The following is a 20,344-nucleotide window of genomic DNA, read 5'->3' on the forward strand; positions in this document are numbered from 1 at the left end:
CAGGACTAGACCTCGTAAATAAAGTGGCACCGCACAACGGTGATCTGATTGCACAACGCTGCGACTCAAAGCTTCTGATTGAAGGCGGACAGCATGGGAATGAAACCTTGCTTGTTTTCACCCTTTTGCCCCTTGTGAGAAGAGAGTGATGGGTAATCAGAATAACTGCACAGTGAGAAAATCAGACTGGTCTGTCAGGACAATATTGCCTCAGACACTGGACTTGTGCTCTTGACTCCTAATGACATCAACCATCTGGCAAGCAAGACCTCTCCCCGAGGAGAGATAAGAGTATGTTTTCTTGCAGAGTCATGTTATTGAAAGAGAGAACGTGATGTCCTGTAAATACAAGGCAAGGGGGAAGGAAGATGCAGTACATTGCTATAAACAAAACAGATCCCTGTGTTGTAAACAGATGATGAAAACGTTTTCTGTGTAAATACGGTCCAATTTCAGTGGCCCTTCTTTGCATGCCCCCATAAAATAGATAGCCTGGTGGGAATGGGCACAACTCAGGGTGGCACGAGGCGATAGAGACATGGAGAGAGCTCGGATCCAACCTTGGGCTATGATTGAATAATTGACCTCAGCTAGGGTAGCAGAATTGGATGCTGCAAATGATCTGGCATCCCTGGGCTAGGGAAGAAGAAAAGCCTTGCGCAGTGGTTAACACTGCTGCCTCACAGCGCCAGGGACCCAGGTTCAATTCTGGTCTCAGGTCACTGTCTGTGTGGAGTTTGCACTTTCTCCCCGTGTCTGCGTGAGTTTCCTCCGGGAGCTCTGGTTTCCTTCCACAGTCCAAAGATGTGCGGGTTAGGTTGATTGCCCATGATAAATTGACACTTAGTGTCAGGGGGATTAGCAGGGTAAATACGTGGGGTTACGGGAGTAGGGCCTGGGTGGGATTGTGGTTGGTACAGACTTGATGGGCTGAATGACCTTCTTCTGTACTGTAGGGACTCTATGATTCTATGATTGCCTTTGGGAAGTAAGGGCATGTGGACTTTAGACAAAAAAAAATCAGACCTGTTAATGGAATCTCTGGGATGTGAATTGGTTAGGTTTACAGCAGTGAAGAATGGCTGCTTGAGTCTGGTATTAGGACAGGGTTAAAATACCTGAGGCATCACATCTGTACCAGGTGACACTTTCTGAAATTGAAGGGGGCAATGGGAACATGTGATAATATAATTAGACATCATTTTCAGTCAAATGTAATACAAAAAAAAAGTAGAAACTTCTAATTTGCTATATTTCTGTACTGACTATATTACTGAATTAGAGAATAAGGCGACCATTCAGATAATGAATTTATTATATCCCATGACTTTGCAATGTCAAATGTATTAATGTTGTTGTCAGTCACCTTCTGCAATTGGAATTAATATTTTTTTCTGTTCAAAGATTTACACTGAAATGATAAGTATCCAGGAACATAGTTATCCTACTGAAGACAATCATTCTTCCTCACAAACACAGTTTATTCAATATCGCATTTAATAAATACACTCAGACTGAAGGGACTGGGGATGATAAATATACAAATGGAAATGCACTTAATAAAGATGTGTGTCTTCCTCACATACACAGTGTTCAATCAACAAATGTCCATTGTATCACAAACACTTGATTCATTACAACTATTTTCACGTTGAACACTTTAATACATGTGCACTAAAACGTTGTATATTTGATCTTCTAGCGCCTTTACAGCTCAAAGATATAAGGGTAGGAAAAGCTGCTTCGACATGCCTTGGTTGGTGACAAAACAGAAGTGTTATCCTAAATATTATGAAATAATTTTATGGCAAAGGTACATTGGGGCACAGGAAACTGGCACTGAGACATGCCCATTTGGGTAAAGACTTGCTGTCAAACAAGACTGCATTCCATGGAGTGGCTGGAAACCAAGGACAAGAGAGCACCATGAGGAAAGTTTTCCATCTATTCCATCTTCAGCGCAACAATAATGTACACCAGCAGAGTAAAATTCATGAGTGGAATGGTGCAGACAATGCAATATGAGGGGACTCTGCGTGTACAGTGTAGCCTTTCTTAGCTGAACCTCCGTTGTGTCTGGCTGTTGCTCTGTGTCTGGTTTAGCACATCCAAGTAAATCTTTGACCTCAGGAACCGAGGGTAAGAGTCCCTTTCCATCAGGCTGTAGATTCGCTTCTGCGCATCATTAAAGCAGGTGTGGGTTGGCTCCAGCAGATTCTTCCTGGTCAGCTCCCGTGTTTGGAAATCGAGGTTTACCTGAGAACAGGAACCAACTCAAGATTACACTGGCTGCCTTGGACATGCTCTGACATTGGGCAAAAACACATTCCAGGGAGATAGGTTTTAGTCCCAAGATGGACTGAGAATTTGTAAGGGGGCTGCAGCGAGAAAAGAGTCATGGTTTGTGAAACACTTTGAGATGACCTGAGATGGTGAAAGGTGATATACAAATACGAGACTTTCAGTCTATGTCTTGTCACCATGAGATTGCAACCAAGCAGTCACCTGCATGCTATTCTGGCCTTTGTATTATTGGAAGGGTGTGATTGAATTAGAGAGGATATAGAAGTTATTAACAAGGATGTCGTGTGGACTGAATAATTTTAGTTAGGAAGCAAGTTTGGATAGACTAGGGCTGCTGTCTTTGGGACAGAGGAGGCTGAGGAAAGAATTAATTAAGGTATACGATTATGAGGGGTCTAGATAGTGTGGATAAGAAGGACCTATTCATGTCTGAGGGGTAAATCACCACCCGCATCGATTTAGGGTATCAGGTATGAGGATTAGAGGGGATATTCTTTCACCCAGAAGATGGTGGAGGTCTGGATTTTACTGCCTGAGTCAGTGGTAGGGGCAGAAACCCTCATAACATTTATAAAATCCCTGGATCAGCACTTGAAGTGCCATAACCTAAGGGTCAACAGTGGGATTAGGTTGGATAGAGAAGTGTCTGCCTGTGGACCTGATGAATGGCCTCTTTCTGCTCTGTAGATGTCTATGGAGTATTTTCATTCAAGTCATGTCACCATCATGGTCCACTGACAAACCAGCTACCTTTTTCTGTGAATATACAACAAGCAAGTAAGATTTATTTTAAGCTCATTCGAGGTGATGAGTACATGCCTTTCCAATAACTGTCTCAGGGTGATGCATTTTTTTGCATAGTGCCTGGTTTGTGGGAATAGAGTTGGACACTTGTTTGGGACGCTGAAATTTGACAAGTCCCTTAGATCAGCCTCGTCTGCAATTCAAAGAATTTAAAAAACTTTATGTCACTCTAGTCTTGTGGTTTTATTTTTAAAAAATCAAATACTTACTTCTTTTGGAGCTTGAACATCTATAAATTCTGAGTAGATCTTCTTTGCCTTCGAAGCCAGTTTTGCAGGTGACTTGGTTTTCTTGTAGTCCTCACAAGCCAGCCAGAATTCAATGTTTTCCTCACTGTACTCCGAGCGGAGGAACGCTCTGAAGGCAACCAGACCATCTGGCGAGGGGAAGAGACGCCAAATGGTTACCATAGTTTAAACATTTTCTTTTTTCTGTTTGTTGTTTCTGTTGCTAGGATCAATATTATCTAAATGCTTCATGTTAAAAATTCCTCCTATAACAAACTGTAAATGTAAGTTTCTGTGCTCAGTAACATTTTAAATGGGCAATTTGTCAGGAATTTCTGCCTTGTGTGCTGAAAGTCTGCAGGGGAAAGTGGAAATAGTAATGGCTGCATGAGAACACTATTAGTTTGACAATGAGATTCTCTAACGTGACTTGCCTTCTCAGGTCTTTGTTAGTATAATGGCTAGCATCCCTGCCCTGAGTTCCACACACATGAGGACGGCCTAAACCGGGATGTATTTTATGTCACATTATCAGTAACCCCCACAGCTTGCCTCCTGGACTTGCGGGCTGTCCTGTCTGGAGACAATACACATCTCTTTAACCTGTGCTTAATGCTCCCCCCACTCACATTGTCTGTATCTTTAAGATCTGGTTGGCTGTAGGGATTCGCATTCTAATCAGTATTCTGTAACTTGATTTTGTGTCTCTGTGCACTGTTTGAGAGCACATTTCCACTCCATCTGACGAAGGAGCAGCGCTCCGAAAGCTAATGGTATTTGCTACCAAATAAACCTGTTGGACTTTAACCTGGTGTTGTTAAAACTCTTACTGTGGTCATGCGGGAGACCAGGGTTCAATTCCCTGATGGGGCCCTACCAAGTTCCATGACTGTAGGTTTTTCTGAGGGTGGCACAGTGGTTAGCACTGCTGCCCCACAGTGCTAGGGACCCGGGTTCAATTCCGGCTTCGGGTCACTGTCTGTGGGAAGTTTTCACATTCTCCCCGTGTCTGCGTGGGTTTCCTCCGGGTGCTCCGGTTTCCTACCACAGTCCAAAGATGTGCGGGTTAGGTTGCGTGGCCATGATAAATTGACCCTCGTGCCTGGGGATTAGCAGGGTAAATATGTGGGGTTATGGGGATAGGGCCTGGGTGGGATTGTGGTTGGTGCAGACTTGTTGGGCTGAATGGCCTCCTTTTGCACTGTAGGAATTCTATGATTCTAGAGTGTTTCTGTAGTGTAGTGGTTATCATATTCACCTAACAAGCAAAGGTGCGAAATCAGGCAAAAACAGTGCCAAAGTTATTTAGCAGCCAGCACGGTGGCACAGCGTTTAGCATTGCTGCTTCATAGCGCCAGGGATTCAGGGCTTTGGGTAACTGAGTGGAGTTTGCACGTTCTCCCTGAGTCTGCATGGGTATCCTCCGAGTGCTCTGGTTTCCTCCCACAGTCCAAAGATATGCAGGTTAGGTGGATTGGCCATTCTAAATTGCCCCTTAGTGTCCCAAGATGTATAGGTTAGATGGATTAGCAATGCTAAATGCGTGGGGCTATGGGGATAGGGCAGGGAGGAGGGCCAAGGTGGGATGCTCTTTCGGAGAGTCAGTGCAGACTCGATGGGCCGAATGAGCTCTTTCTGCACTGTAGGGATTTTATGATATGACTAGAGATGCCAAAACCATTTTCCAAAACTCAAACTGAGTGGTCAGGATTTGTGATGTAGTTTGTTGCTTTTTATTAAAAGAGTGTTTTAAAAATTGCTCTCGTGTTGGGTGATGTGCAAAAGAAAATGATGCCAATCTTGCATATAAACTGATCATACATGTGGCAACCTTTCGTTAGTTTTGCCAAAGAAGAAACATTTTCCTTTAACTCTTGCAATTTAGTAAATGTCCAATTGTCCCTTCCATCCATTGGAATCTCCTCCTACATTTTAGGCTTTAAATTTGGGCTGTCCTATATTGCAAGCAAATCAAATCTAAATCTTTAATGAATCAGAAATTTTATAGTAACAATGATATTGTTCAGATTTGAATACTCTATTTAATTCTTCTTTGAAATTGTTTTGACTGAATCGTGTAAAAGTGAATGGATTAGAAATTCAGGAAACAGGATTTGCTGTACCTGCCTTGCCAGACCCGGCTTGGTCGCACCTGATACTGGGATTTGGGATTCATTTAGTGACTGAGAGGTTTGTGGGGGGTGGGGCTGGGGGAGGAGGGGGGGGTTAAGGATCATGGATTGGGAATGGGGGACTATTAGGTCAGAATGGCAGTGGTAGTGGGAGGAAGTTGAGGGTACTAGTGGTGATGGGAAGGGGGGGAGAACAGAGAACAGCAACAGCTCCCATTCTTTGAATGGAGGGGATGGGGGGAGGGGGACCTGCCTTTTTGAGCAAATTTGACCTGATTTTCCTGGGTGCAATTGAGGGCTTAGGGCAAGGCAATCTTGCAGAGTGGGGATCTGATGGGCCTCTTGACATTTGCGTATTCAAAGAATCAAGCATCTGTTTCATAGTAAGCGTGCAATTCTTGTCTGCCATATTGGAGGCATAGAGGGCCAACCAGCACCAGGACAACATGTGTTGACACCAGAATGTCTCGGCCAATTGCTTTGTGTGGCTACCTCCTACTTGGATTGCTCACTAAGGGCTCTGCTGAACTGGCAGAAAGTTTCAGCCTGGGTGTTCGATATTCCTTCTGAGTATGACTTTTTTTTAAAAAATCCGCCTTCAAATAATGATCGCATAGAGACTATTTGAGAGGCATGAGAAGATGCAGTCATGAGAAACGTGACAGAGCACATGGCAAGAGTACTTTTCCCATGGCCTCATCCTGGCAACACAACCTCGCTTTGACCCTGTCCCTGAACTATGCTTTGGGACTTGAGGGCAATGGTACAGAGACCCCAGTGACTCAAAACATCTCTGTCTTTCACAAACCTCCCTGCAAATCTGCTTCTGTTTATATTATCCAGCTGGCTTTAAGATATTTGGATTTTTGAGGACTTGGCTGCACGTTCTACCATAATACTTTCTGACCTAAAGATCTTGCACTGTAAACTATCCTTTCAACAGACTTGAGCTTTTAACATAGTCATTCCTCATTTTGTGCTGGGAACGTCGCACTACTCAGTAAACGGGGGCAAACCTCCATATATTTTTCACAAATGTGTATCCTGTGGAGTTGTTTTTGGATGAAAATTGGTGTGTCATCTAGAATTGTGTTGAACTATTGATAGCTTGGTTGAGAAATACAGGTTTCCCCATCAGGGAAAATAAAATATTGGAGTGCAATAATGGTACCTTATTGTGCTGCACAGTTTCAAGATATGCCTAGTGTACTTAACCCCCACAGCTGGCACAAGAAAGAGCAGCTGTCCATAGTGTGTGAGGGGCTCAGGTTGGTGAGAAGGGAAGTATCTTCCCCAGGATTTAACAGATTGCCTTCTCTTTCATCGAGGTGTTAAAGAACAAATGGCACGATTTCAGAGACAGTTTTCAGGGCAGCAGCTGATAGACACTGAGAATCTCCACATCATGACACTGAGAGTGGCAGAGAGCAGTGCGATTTCAGGTTGAACCTTCTCCATGCTCGCTGAGCACCTTCTCCGTGCTGCCTGCTGGTTATAATTGCAGCATGTGCAGCCAGTGCCCAGCACGCTGGAAGTAGCTGCATGCCTCAGCAGGCAAAGTCAGGAGAGGTTAGAGCTCACCAGCACTGCTGACAGCCTCTTAAAGGGGAAATGCACTCCGACCAAAGTAACTGCTGAAAATCATTCTACAGCTGCTTCTGAGCTGGGAAATGCTCAATGAGATCACAGCATGGGAGAGAGCGGGTTCCAACTTTCTCTGACACTGCACTGGAGGCCTTGACGGAGGAGGTAGAGAGAATTGTGGAATCATAGAATCCCTATTGAGCAGAAGAAGCCATTCAGTCCATCGGGTCTGCACTGACTCTCTGACAGAGTAACTTGCCCAGACCATCTTCCGCCTTATTCCCGTAACCCCTGTGGTGAACCACTGTAACTACATGTATATGCCTGGACACACCCATGCTGCACCTGGCCTGAGACTCCTCCCTTTCCACCAGAGCGAGGTATAAAGGTGATGGTTCCTCCTCCTCGCCTCAGTCTAGGCCAGGTCAGCTACAAGGGTGTGCTCCAGTTCTTTGTGAATAAAAGCCTGTTAATTCACTCACTCACTGGAGTCCTCGTATCATGATTGATAATGCATCAATTTTATTCACAAAGAGGAAAAAAAACAGAATGGAGCAACTTCTAAAGCCCGATACTTTAAACCTGGATCCGCAAGCTGTGGGAGCCGCCAACAGCTTTAATCACTGGCTGAAGTGCTTCGAAGCCTTGATTGATAGTGCATCAACCCCACATATTTACCATGACCAATCCCCATAACCTACATATCTTTGGACACTAAGGGGCAATTTAGCATGGCTGATCCATCTAACCTGCACATCTTCAGGCTGTGGGAGGAAACCGGAGCACACCCACACAGAGAACGTGCAAACTCCACACAGACAGTCACCCAAGGCCGGAAATGAACTTGGGTCCCTGGAGCTGTGAAGCAGCAGTGTTAACCACTGTGACTCCGTGCCGCTGAGGAGGAGAGATATGGGGCGGGATTTTACAGCCTCTCTCGTTCCGAAACTGATTTGATTTAATTCAATTTATCATTGTCACATGTAAAAGTATTGTTTCTTACATGCTATACAGTCGGGGGTGAGGTTGGGAAGTAGATGGGGTGGGGATGAGATGAGCTGTTGTGGGGTGGTTTCAGCCTGGGACTTTTTGTCATTGGGGACATGATGTGAAATCACTGGATGGGGGAAGGGGAATGGCAATGAGAGAGGAACACCAGCGATTGCAGCTTTCCCTCCCAAGGGTGATCTTGGCTCGACTCCTGAGCCCCGGCAAACGTGCAGCCATGGGTGTTAAATTCGAAGCCTCGTTAACATATTAAAATTCCTGACTTGACTCTTGAGAACAGATTATTCTCCCAACACCGGCCCCCACCCAAGTTTAACAGGAAATTGATGCAAATTTGTGCCTGGTTTCAGCCAGGTTTTAGATTTAACCCTCTCTCCCCGCTGGATATTAACATTCACTCAGAACAGTTAAGTGGGCCACATTGAATAAGATAACAAAGAATTAACAGTAATATATTACTTTTATAAATTACTATAATTTCTATCCGGAATGCACAATTAAATTACTAAATGTGTTGAGGTGTGATATTTTCCCGTTTGAGCTCTTATTTCCTTTCCATCGCACTGCATTTCTAGAAAGATTCTTTGATCATCATTACTGCCTTTGTACTGATTCCAGTTGATATATGAAAGTATTTATTGTACTTACACTTACTAGCCAGAAGTACACTGAATGATTCGGTCCATTGCACAACTTCCTCTGTAGACAGCCTTTGAAAATCCAGAGAATAATCATTATTATTATCATCCCGGAAAGTCACTCGGGAGGAAGTCCTGCCTCAGAGAGCTGTTGGCCAATCTGATTGACTGCAGCCCTGTAGTCCCATTGGCAGCAGCAGCCAGGACTGGAACCGTAAAGCAGCGCCCAGGTTCAAACTTCCTGGGTGGGATTTTACGGCCGCGCTCGTCCCAAAGCCAAAAAGTCCCGCCTGAGGTCAACAGACCTTTGCATGGTCCATGTCCTCATAGATCGTAGAATCCTACAGTGCAAAAGGAGGCCATTTGGCCCATCGAGTCTGCACCGAGAACTATCCCACCCAGGCCCTATCCCCACAACCCCATGCATTTACCATAGCTAGTCCCCCTGGCACTAAAGGGCAATTTAGCATGGCCAAACTACCTAACCCGCACATCTTTGAAATGTGGGAGGAAACCGAAGCATCCGGAGGAAACCCATGCAGACACGGGGAGAACGTGCAGACTCCACACAGACAGGGACCTGAGGCTGGAATTGAACCCGGGTCCCTGGCGTTGTGAGGCAGCAGTGCTAAGCACTGTGCCACCATGCCACACACCGCGATGATTCCCGTGGCGGAGAGCACGGGACAGGAAAATTCCGCCGTGTGGCCGGATGGGGGAGGTGGGGCCGGGAGAGATGATGAGAGAGGGGTGTAGGTTTTATGTAGAGGCCAGACCAGGTGAGGAGGGAACACCCGTGGAGGGGCAGAATTTGGGTTGGGGATTTGCCCAACGTGCAAAGGAGACACCTCCCCCACCACCCCCACCTCCCTCCCCCACTTCTCCTTCCGGCCTGAGGCCTGAGCAGGGCGATTTGCTGGTCTCTTTGGCCCCCTGCCGCTCCGCACCCCTCCTCTCCTCACTGTTGTGCCCTCTCTGAACATAGATTGTCTGTTTGGATTATTGCAAGGAAAAGCGTATCCCCTGTTCATTGTTGTTAATAATATTTATTGGCAATAATCTCCAGTTATTTATAGTTCCAGTACATTCTTGGAACTATGGTATGCATCAGACAAATCTTTGAATGTATTTTGTGATTTTTAATTATTTGGCTCAATTTCTATCTTTCTAAAGAACATTTCCTGTTCACACGCTGGCTGCTGGGATGTCTGTGCATTTTTATATGTCACATTTCACACTCCATCAGTTGTTAAGAGAACGTTGGCAGTGTCCTGGTGGTAGCAACTTATTCACTGTTTATTCCTTTCAAAGAGGAAATGAAAGCAGTGGGCAGGGGAAAGCCTATGGATGTTAGTGATGTATGGATGTTGTACATAACGTATGAGCAGGAAACGTTTGATGAAGCCCCCAGAAGACATAGGCTATATTGAAGCTCATGGAATTGATGGCAAATCATTGACCAGGTTTGCAAATTGGTTGAGTGGCAGGAGACAGAGAGGGCCGGATACTTGTCAAAGAGATGGGTGTCAGGAGTCAGTAACATTCACGGACTTGCAATCTCATCTCAATCCTGGAGGAGCCTGATTGAGATGCATAAGATTATGAGGATTTGGACAGGGTGGATAGGAAGCAGCTGTTCCCCTTAGTTGAAGCGTCAATAACGAGGAGGCATAATTTTAAGTTGAGGGGTAGGAAGTTTAGAGGCGATTTGAGGAAAAATGTTTTCATCCAGATGGTGGTGTGAGTCTAGACTACACTGCCTGGGAGGGTAGTTGAGGGAGGAAACCTCACAACCTTTAAAAATATGTGGATGAGCACTTGAAATGTCATAACATTCAAGGCTATGGGCCAAGTGCTGGAAAGTGGGGTTAATATAGTTTTGTTGGTGCCTCAATAGGGGTGGAAGGGCCTCTCCAATAAATCTATGACTCTATGAGCCCACATATCCTACTTTCAAGTGGGGGATGTGGACATGGGCTGGAGACTGGCCCGCCATCTCCAGAGGCAGCCCTGTTGTGAGACAAAGGCAGGCAGATCATGAGGCCAGCAAATTAGAAGTCCTGCCTCCATTTACTGGGACATTGGCCCATGCTGGAATGATCTCCAAAGATGACTAATGGACTCAGCCTGCCAGGAGTTTGTTTGCACAATTATGAAGGGTAATAACATGATCTTTCTTTGAAGTGGATTTTCAATGCCTGCATGTTTATTTGGACAAGAGTAAGTGGCGTGAAGTGCAATAATGGTTTCCTCAATGGCACTTTCACTGCCTATGTTTAATTGGCAGCATTGTGAGAGGGTAAGAAGGGCATTGATTTTCAAAGGGGATGTTGAATGTCCGATTCTTTCTTTGTTCCCGGTTCTAGACTGGGGATCTCCCATGGTTCACAATTCCACTGAGAATCCGTGAATCATGTCTCCTGCAAAAAATGACTCAACTCTGTCAAAGCTGTGGGCATTTAAAATACCCACGTCTGCAATGGAGCTGGCAAGAGCAGGAATACTCTAGCTGGAATTATCCGGCCATTCACAACAGCGGCATTTTCTGGTCCCGCTGCAGTGAACGGAGATTTGGCTGAGCGCCAAAATCTCTGTCCTTGCTTGCAGCAGCAGCAGGGGGTGGACGACTGGAAAATTCCAGCCCTTATGTGGGCTTGTCTCCCACTCGCTTATGCTGTGCTGCCAAAAATGACTGGAAAGGGAAAGGGGAAAGGAATCCTCAAATTGGGTCCTGCCCACCATTTTAAAAACCCTTCCACCATGGACAGAAGGGTTAAAATCCTGGTCCTAATATAGGGATGATGGTCAGGGGATTGCCAGGATGGCTTATGATATTCAACAAAGATCTATGTTGGAGCTGTAATTATTCACTGCCTTTATTAATGTCTTAAATGATCACCTCAAAAGCCATACATGCAAATTTACCAATGACACAAAGATGGGTAGCGTCATAAGCAGCGCATATTGAAGCCAAAAATTACAAAGAGGTATTGATAGATTAAGTGAATAGGCGATACCATGGCAAAGGGGTTTCAATCTGAGCAAGCATGAGGTCATGCCGTTTGGACCCAAAAAAGGATAGATAGGAGTGTGTTCTAAATAGTGAAAAACAGTGGAGCCGTAAAAGAGACTGGGAATCCAAGTACACAGATCATTAAAATGTCATGAACAATTACAGAAAATAATCGAAAGGATAATGGAGTGATAGCCTTTATATCTAGAGGGCTGGAATAGAAGGCTAATGCTGCCGCTATACAAAGTATTAGTTAGATTGCACCTGGAGTATTGTGAACAGTTCTGGGCACCACATCTTAGGAAGGATACAATAACCTTGGAGTGCCAGCGCAGTGTCGACAAACTGGAACGATCCTTGGACTCCAAGGTTTAAATTATAATAGATTATATAAACTAGGGTTATATTTGCTTGAATTTAGAATGTTATGGGTTGATTTGATTGAAATGTTCAAGATATTTAAGGGGAATTGATGGGATTGATAGAGAAAAACTATTTCCCCTCGTAGGGGAGTCTAAGACGAGGGGACATAGCTTAAAATGTAGAGCCAGGCCTAATGGGAAACAATTCTACATGCAAAGAACGGTAGATGCTTGGAATTCTCTCCTGAAAATGGATCAGTTGTTAATTTTGAAATGAGATTGATGGATTTTTGTTGGAGGAAAAGAGGTTAAGGGATACAGGGAAAGGTTGATATATAGAGTTAGGTCACAGAACAAAGAACAAAGAAAATTACAGCACAGGAACAGGTCCTTCAGCCCTCCAAGCCTACACCGACCATGCTGCCCGACTTAACTAAAATCCCCTACCCTTCTGGGGACCATATCCCTAGATTCCCATCCTATTCATGTATTTGTCAAGATGCCCCTTAAAAGTCACTATTGTATCCGCTTCCGCTACCTCTCCCGGCAGCAAGTTCCAGGCACCCACCACCCTCTGTGTAAAAAACTCGCCTCGTACATCTCCTTTCAACCTTGCCCCTCGCACCTTAAACCTATGCCTCCTAGTAATTGACTCTTCCACCCTGGGAAATATCTACTGACTATCCACTCTGTCCATGCCTCTCATAATCTTGTAGACTTCTATCAGATCAGCCAGGATCTCAGTTAGTGACATGGAACGGGCTTGACAGCCTAAGTGGCCTCCTGTTCCTTCCTCTCCCACAAACCTCCTCATGGGAGGTATGTCAATGGTTAGGAATGACGTGGAATGTGGAATTGAGTCTGCATCACTCCATTCTCCTCCAGTACACTTGACCCAGTGAAGTTAACCATTAACCTGTTATCCCACCATCTTTCACATCTAACGTTATAAAGTGTGTGGTCAGCCAGATGGAGGTCTGCATTTTGTGCTGTTGCTGGAAGGGCTAACGAGTGGGAATTGTTATATATTATCTCTGCCTGTACATCTGTTACTGCTCTCTGAAGGAAAAATGACACCCATTTGACTAATTTTGTACAATTCTGTCTTTCATCGAGGACAGTGACGATTGATGGAACAGAATAAGCGTCCATTCTGAAAGATCAGATTCAACAGCAATTACCTGCAATCAGACTGATTTTATTAACTTATCATTCTTCCCCTCCCATCCTCATGCACTCCAAAGATGAATAAGATAGAAAGAAGAGTAAGCCATTCAGACCCTCATACCTCTTCAACTATTTAATCTGACCCATGGCTGATCCGTAACTTAAGTTCATTTATCCTCCTAAAACCCAATCCCCCCCTGGCAGCCTTACCTAACGAATGTCTATTGCCCTGAGCCTTGAAAATTTCAATTGACCAAGAATTTGCAGCCTTTTCATAGAATCATAGAAACCCTACAGTGCAGAAGAAGGTCATTCAGCCCATTGAATCTGCACTGACTCTTCGATAGAGCATCTTACCCAGGCCTTATCCCCGTAACCCCACTAATTCCCCTAACCTATATATCTTGGGAGACTATGGGATAATTTAGCATGGCCAATCTACCTAATCTGCACATCTTTGGACTGTGGGAGGAAACCGGAGCACACAGAAGAAACCCACGCAGACACAGGGAGAAACCCACACAGACAGTGACCCAAGCCAGGAATCTAACCCGGATCCCTGGCGCTGTGAGGCAGCAGTGCTAACCACCGTGCCACCGTGTCATTTTTGGGAGAGGGAGTTGAAGGTTTCCCTGCTGAACAGTTTTAATGCCAAATAAAATGACCAGCTTCTGATTGAAGTGAAGAGACCAGCTTTCCTATAATAAATTAGAAGTGGTTAAGGAACGACTATAAATTACTGGGTTTGAGTCACTTAGCCACTATATAACTGTCTGGCAAGTCTTTTCTTGTTCTGTTTACAAACAAGTGGTGCAATGATAAAAGCAGGTTGGATGGTCTTCTGCCATCACTAGTACATAATAGTGCACTGAAAATTATGCTTGATTCTCTCTGCTGTTTGGCAAAATAAAAGCTTCTTGAATGCCATACCCCTTTAAAGACCGAGAGCTGTCAATTTATTCTGCCATTCCCTCTGCTCCCCCCTTCCCCTCAGGAAAACAAATCACTTACTTCATGCACCTAATTGGCTTCTCGTGTTTATTGGGGAGAAAAGTGCTGAAGTCGCTGTAGGAGTCAGATTTCTGTGAGAGGCAGCCCAGTCGGGTTTTCATTGCTCTGGCCCTGTAGAAAGATGGCAACAATCTGTCCTTAAAAGGTATTCCCGATGCTGTACAATGTGATATCTTCAGTGAGCAAATGCATTTGCAAGGTTCACCGTGAGGATTACTTTTCTTTATTCTTACATGGAATGTAGACATCGCTGGCTGGGCCAGCATTTATTGCCCATCCCTTAATTGTCCTTGGACTGAGTGGCTTGCTAGACCATGTCAGAGGGCATTTAAGACTTAACCACACTGGATGTGGATCTGGAGTCACATGTTGGCCAGATAGATAAGAATGGTAGATTTTCTCCCCTCAAGGACATTAGTGAACCAGGTGGGTTTTTTCAACAATCGACAATGGCTTCGTGGTCATTGTTTGACTTTTAGTTCCGGATTATTTTATTGAATTTAAATTCCAGGGACCAGGTAGCATTCCGCTGGGTCTCTGGATTACTAATCCAGTGACAATTGCACTATGCCACTACTCCCCTACTTGAGAACATTGTTGATCCTGAATTATTATCAAGTCATGAATATGTTGGGGTAGCTTTTGACTTTGTGCCATTGCATGAAACAGATGAGAGCCAGTTGGCAGCTTATTTTACATCTGCCCCGATGTTTTAATTTCCGCTGACGGCAAAGGAAAAAAAAGGTAAAACAGGCTGTCATTTTCTGCTATTCTGCAAAGTCACGATCTACCCCTGCTCAAGTTGGCCAGAAATAGCATTTAAATCAGCAACGGAACACACAGATACATTATGAACAAAAGAATCATTATCTAAAATCAAGTGTTGTAATGTGGTCAATGTTCATAAACATAATAAAGATAAAGTTAAAGGTGTATTGGGAGGAGGTGGCATAGTGGCAATATCGCTGGACAAATGATCCAGAGACCCAGGGTAATGCTCTGGGGACCTGGGTTCAAATCCTACCATTTGAATTTAAATTCAATATAGAAATCTGGACTAATGACGCCCATGAAACAATTGTCATAAAAACCCATCTGGTTCACTATTCCGGTTCACTTAGGGAAGGCCTGTTCTTACTTGGTCTGGCCTACATGTGACTCCAGATCCATAGCAACGAGGTTGACTCTGAAATAGCCTGGTAAACCATTCCACAGCAATGTGGTTGCCTAGCAAATCACTCAATTCAAGGGCAATTAGGGATGAGCAAAACATGCTGGCCCAGCCAGCGAATCCCACATTCCTTGAATGAATTTTTAAAAACTATCACGAGAGTGATACTTGGTTTTATGGCTCTTAGATTATACTGCCTGGTAGTCAGTAAAGTTACTAACTGGATTGAGAGACTAAATCAACATCATAATTGTCAATAGATTTTCTGCCTCTTGATGCAGGACCTCATTGTTCAATAGTGACTCTGGGACGCGCAGTGCCTGAAAATACCTTTAAGCGGTTTGAATTTGCTCAGTTCATCTCAGGCTCCATATCACTTAATTGAATGATTAATATGCATTAGTTCACTCAAACACATTTTACGCCAGGGTGCCTGAATTTTTGCGAGTGTCACAGGAATGAGTGTGTGAAAACAGTGTTGGGGGACGAAACAAGGCGCGTGTTGATGTTTGACAACATCTGTTTCAACAGCTGGCTTTTTTTGGTGGGAGGGGGAGTTGGATAGAAATAATTTCCCTTTAAAAATAATACCTATACTGCTTTGAAGAGATGTGTAAGCGTATATTCCGCGTGAAGATTTACATAAGCTGCTGCATACATAAAAAATGGGTCAACTGTAGACATTCGTTGCACCATTTTAAGGCACCTATTAAATTAAAGTTGCTGCAGTGAAATCTTTAGTTCTAATTTAAAATTAAACACAGAAAAGAACTGGATTGATTGATTAGATGAAGTATGAAAATAATGGGAGTTATCCATTCTGAAGTACATTTTAAGAAGGAATAAGTATTTTCCTACTTGTCTTCCTGAGTCAATGTAATTGTTTGTTTGTTGTTTCTCTTCCCGCACCTAGTGGTGCGCGAGGCAAACTTTTACATGTCTGCATCGCTAGTCTTTCCTGGAGCAGGTCATTAGCCTGTCACTAGAGGCTTATAGCTCGAGGGACACCACTCTGCATCAAACATGGCTGACCAAGAGTCCCTCCTGCTCTTTCCATCTGTCAGTGATACACAACCTGTTTGGCTGTGTTATGAATGCTCCTTCCTTGGCCATCAAGTCCTGGGGTGGGACTCAAACCCAGAGCTTCTGGCTCAGAGGCAGGGACGCTACCCACTGTGCCATAACACTTAAAGTAATTAACTTAAGAGATATTGAGGATAAATTTTCTAAATAGATAAGGGGGGGGGGAGCAGGGGTGATTGGGTAAAGACCAAAATTGGGTGCAGAGATCATGATTAACTTGTGCCTGTTCCTGCTGATGCAGAAAGCATGAAACCTCTGTGCTGCCTGCTAATTTAAATGATAGCAGCATGCAACTTTGATTTGATTTATTATTGTGACATGTACCGAGATACAGTGAAAAGTATCGTTTTACATGTTATCCATACAAATCACACCATACATAGAATCCTAGAATCCCTACCGTGCAGAAGGAGGCCATTCAGCCCATCGAGTCTGTACCAACCACCATAGCTCGTAAAGAGTCGCCACGCTCTGGCGCCATCTTGAAACATGGATATGGTCAATCCACAGTGAGATCAGTAACACATCCCCATTCTCTCTCCACTTCCTGTGTTGTGGGAACTGGCTGCCAGTATTTTAGGGCCTTGTGTCGAAGTTAGGTTTAGTGAATTAAAAGAACATGACCAACGGGGACTGAAATAAAGCTTTAAAATGAACTACAAAAAAATAAAGATAGCAATTTGCACAATGGATTACTGCCCTACATTAACATGTCAATAGAGGGGCGGAGAATGCAAACATTTCAAAATCTTAGCACCAAACATGTTGTCAAGTGGCTGAACTCCTTCAAGGGGGACAAAGACCATGTGACTGCTACTTAAGGCCAGACTCCACTTCTTAAAGGGCACCACAGCCTGCTGGTACAGGCATTGGAGTGATTGGGAAAAAACTTATTGAACAGGAAGAACATTGACTAATAGTGCAACATTGCAGAGAGTGGGCTCCAACGTTCTCAGATTGGAAGCCTTGGTTCAAGAGGTACAGAGGATGAGAGTGGTCCTTTGGCTACAGGTAGCCAGGAGGTCCTCCAGAAAGGCAATGAGAGCCTGATAACTGGGTGGTCAATGCCAGTGGTCTAACTTCGAAGGCCTGGATGTAGTACTGCAAAACGTTTAATGTTCTCTCACCTGGTGGCCAGGGTTAGTGAATGCAGCTCCCAATACTACATCCTTACAAATCACCCATCAGCCATACCCCCTTCACTCACCCAACAATCACTATCAGTCACAGCTCAGACATCACACTCATAGCTGCGCCTCTCTCTCGCATACCTAGCACTGCTGCATTTTTCACACACTGCCTGCCATTCAAACATGACAGCCATCTTACCCAAAAACATAGCCACAGACTTACTGAGATACTTTATTTTCTCTTGCAGGCTAACATGGAACAGACCTGGAGGTAGCTGTACCTAACTGGCAGGGGACAATGGCTGCATGTCTTAATGGAGGAGAACGTGCTCACCATCATTGGAGGTGACAGGATCGAGGCTGTTACTAGCAGTGGGACAGCAACCACTGAAGGTGATATTATGGTCCTACTAATTACATATTATCACATCCCACTTCTCCCTCACTTCATAATCTCTGCTGACTTACATGCACCTCTTGTCTTCCCCTGCTCCACTGCCCCCACATTCCTTGATTGTAACACTTTCAGATACCCAGGAAGTGCCACCTGTCCAGGCAGTGGTTCAGGAGTATGCAGTACAAGAGGAAAAATTGATTGATGGTGAAACACCATCACTCATTTTCACACTCACAGCCACTATCTCAGATATTGGAACTGCATCTATCTGTATGAGTAGCAGCATGGAGTTGGGACCTGCACGCGGTAAGACAGCAGAATCAAGTAGGTTCCTGCCAAGACACAAAGGGGGAGGCCCACTATCCTGGTGAAGTCTCGTGCACTCTCCACTTAGTTCTGGTCTCCTGGTACCTACAGAGAGTCAGTCTCTTCCCTTACAGAGCAGTGGTCAGCAAACTGTAAGATGTTAGAGATGTGACGTGCTCCAGCTTGACAGGATCCTGACTTATTGAAGCTCAGGGACACATCACACTCACAGCCAGTGAAAACTGTGTCTTTGACCTGTCCAAAATATGCAGGTCTGTGAGTGAGAGAAAACAGATTTTAGTCAGTACCTCCTTCATAAAATAGAGATGCCGTGCACAATGTTTCTTGGTGAGATTGTGGTTAGACAAATGCTTATGGAAGATCCTGGGTGGATATGGCGTTGGATTGAGAGCCCTGCTCTCTCTGTCTCTCCTCCCTCTTCAAGCAGCTTCTCTGCATTGCCTTAATTTGATCTATTTGTCACAGAGCAGGCCAGGGGAGATGGAAACAACAGAACCCATGACTGGACAGAATCCTTAAAGTCATAACCAAGACTTTCACTTTCGCCACATGCCACACCATTCCCTGTCAACCTCACCCACGTTAAACAGAAAGAGAAAGTTCTCAATAGCTTTACAAAATTAGACAGAGGCAATAGAAATAAATCTGCAGCTAAACGGAAAACAATTGATGGTCCCTATTTAATAATGCTGGTGGTGGGTCATTTCTGCTGCTGAACACATGTTCAGTTGTGTGAGGAGGGCAGCTGTGGTGTTAAATTAGTGTTACATGCTGACTGACGTCACAACCTCCCTCCACTGCATACTTCCAGCGCATCTTCCTAACACCGGCACTAATAACCTCAGCATAATGGTGTCCTGCACAGGCTGCCATTATGCGATCAAAATGGCACCCATTGCGCCAGAAATACAGGCGGTACGGAGCTGTTTTAAATATGTGCTAACACTTTAAGAAATCAGATTCAGCACAATATGGGAAAGCGAAGGGAAAACAAAAGCCTGGCTAAATGACAGAGGTGGATGAGAAATGTGAACGCTGGAAAGACTAATGAACCGCATGTGGGACGTAATGTAAAAGAGATAGTCACTTAATTATATATCGAAGTGTCAGCGGAGCAGCAATGTGGGTGGAAGCTGCATTTTCAAATTGGTTGTGCCTTGCTCAGAAACAGGGAAGAGTAAAAATGGCAAATACGCAAAGGACTCATATCTCCATTCTGGAGATAATGGCCGGCCTCTCCGTGAACTCTGTGTATTTTCTTAGCCCCGCCCTCAGCCCCGCCTTGAGGAATCAAGGTGGCTGAGAATTCACATGGAAAATAATGGAACTTGATAAAGCTTGTGACAAGCGTGATTATGTAACGTAAAAACAAATCTTTGGAGAGACTGTGAAGACAGTTGAACAATGAAACACTGTTTACACCACAGATTGAATTCGGTTAACATTCCCTTTTTTAGATTAGTTGGCCCAGGTTCCCCTTCATTAATGTACTTCATGTGGTGCGTATCCTGTCATGCCTTATGTAACATATCATTTCCTCTTAGCAATTAAAAAAAACAGTAGCTATTATATGTTAGCTCTTCAGTGTTGGAAAACAAATGTTGGGAATATTTTTGTTGTTTTCTTAACATTGCACCATTTTCCCCCTTTCTGCCTTTTCCCCCATTTGCCATGTACATCTCCCAATCAAGAAGCTCTGAGGGTTCTGCCAATGTTGCTTTATTAAGGCAGTCTTTGACAGGAGAATGCAAACTGCCTTGGTCTCAGTACCTCATAACATATGGTCGTTACTAGAACTTTATTTATGAGAACCGCCCAGGCATGAGCACATCCCCAGCTGCCCATTGCTGCAGTACAGTGAGGCAACATATTCTCCCCACATCTCTCTGGCGTCTCATGTCAAACAGTGGATCTGCCCAGCTGTAGGAAGAGCAGGGGAAGAAGTGGTGAGGCAAGCCAGAGCAAAAAAGTACACAAAATAAAACT

At 44.4% G+C, this 20,344-nt stretch overlaps 1 protein-coding gene across 1 annotated transcript in view; it reads right to left on the reverse strand.

The window, feature by feature from the left end:
* Positions 1 to 1,465: 1,465 nt before the first annotated feature.
* The window catches only part of LOC144497218 (regulator of G-protein signaling 8-like), a 62,064-nt gene continuing 43,185 nt past the window's right edge, over positions 1,466 to 20,344 (reverse strand). The window contains exons 4-7 of the mRNA XM_078218130.1: positions 14,251 to 14,361; positions 8,708 to 8,769; positions 3,318 to 3,484; positions 1,466 to 2,256 (exon numbers count right to left, since the gene is read on the reverse strand). Of these exons, the coding sequence (XP_078074256.1) occupies positions 2,056 to 2,256; positions 3,318 to 3,484; positions 8,708 to 8,769; positions 14,251 to 14,361 (541 nt within the window). The 3' untranslated portion in view covers positions 1,466 to 2,055. The remainder of the gene's footprint in view (positions 2,257 to 3,317; positions 3,485 to 8,707; positions 8,770 to 14,250; positions 14,362 to 20,344) is intronic.

This window comes from Mustelus asterias, chromosome 8 (assembly GCF_964213995.1).
Source record: "Mustelus asterias chromosome 8, sMusAst1.hap1.1, whole genome shotgun sequence".
In the NCBI taxonomy this organism is placed as follows: Eukaryota; Metazoa; Chordata; class Chondrichthyes; order Carcharhiniformes; family Triakidae; genus Mustelus; species Mustelus asterias.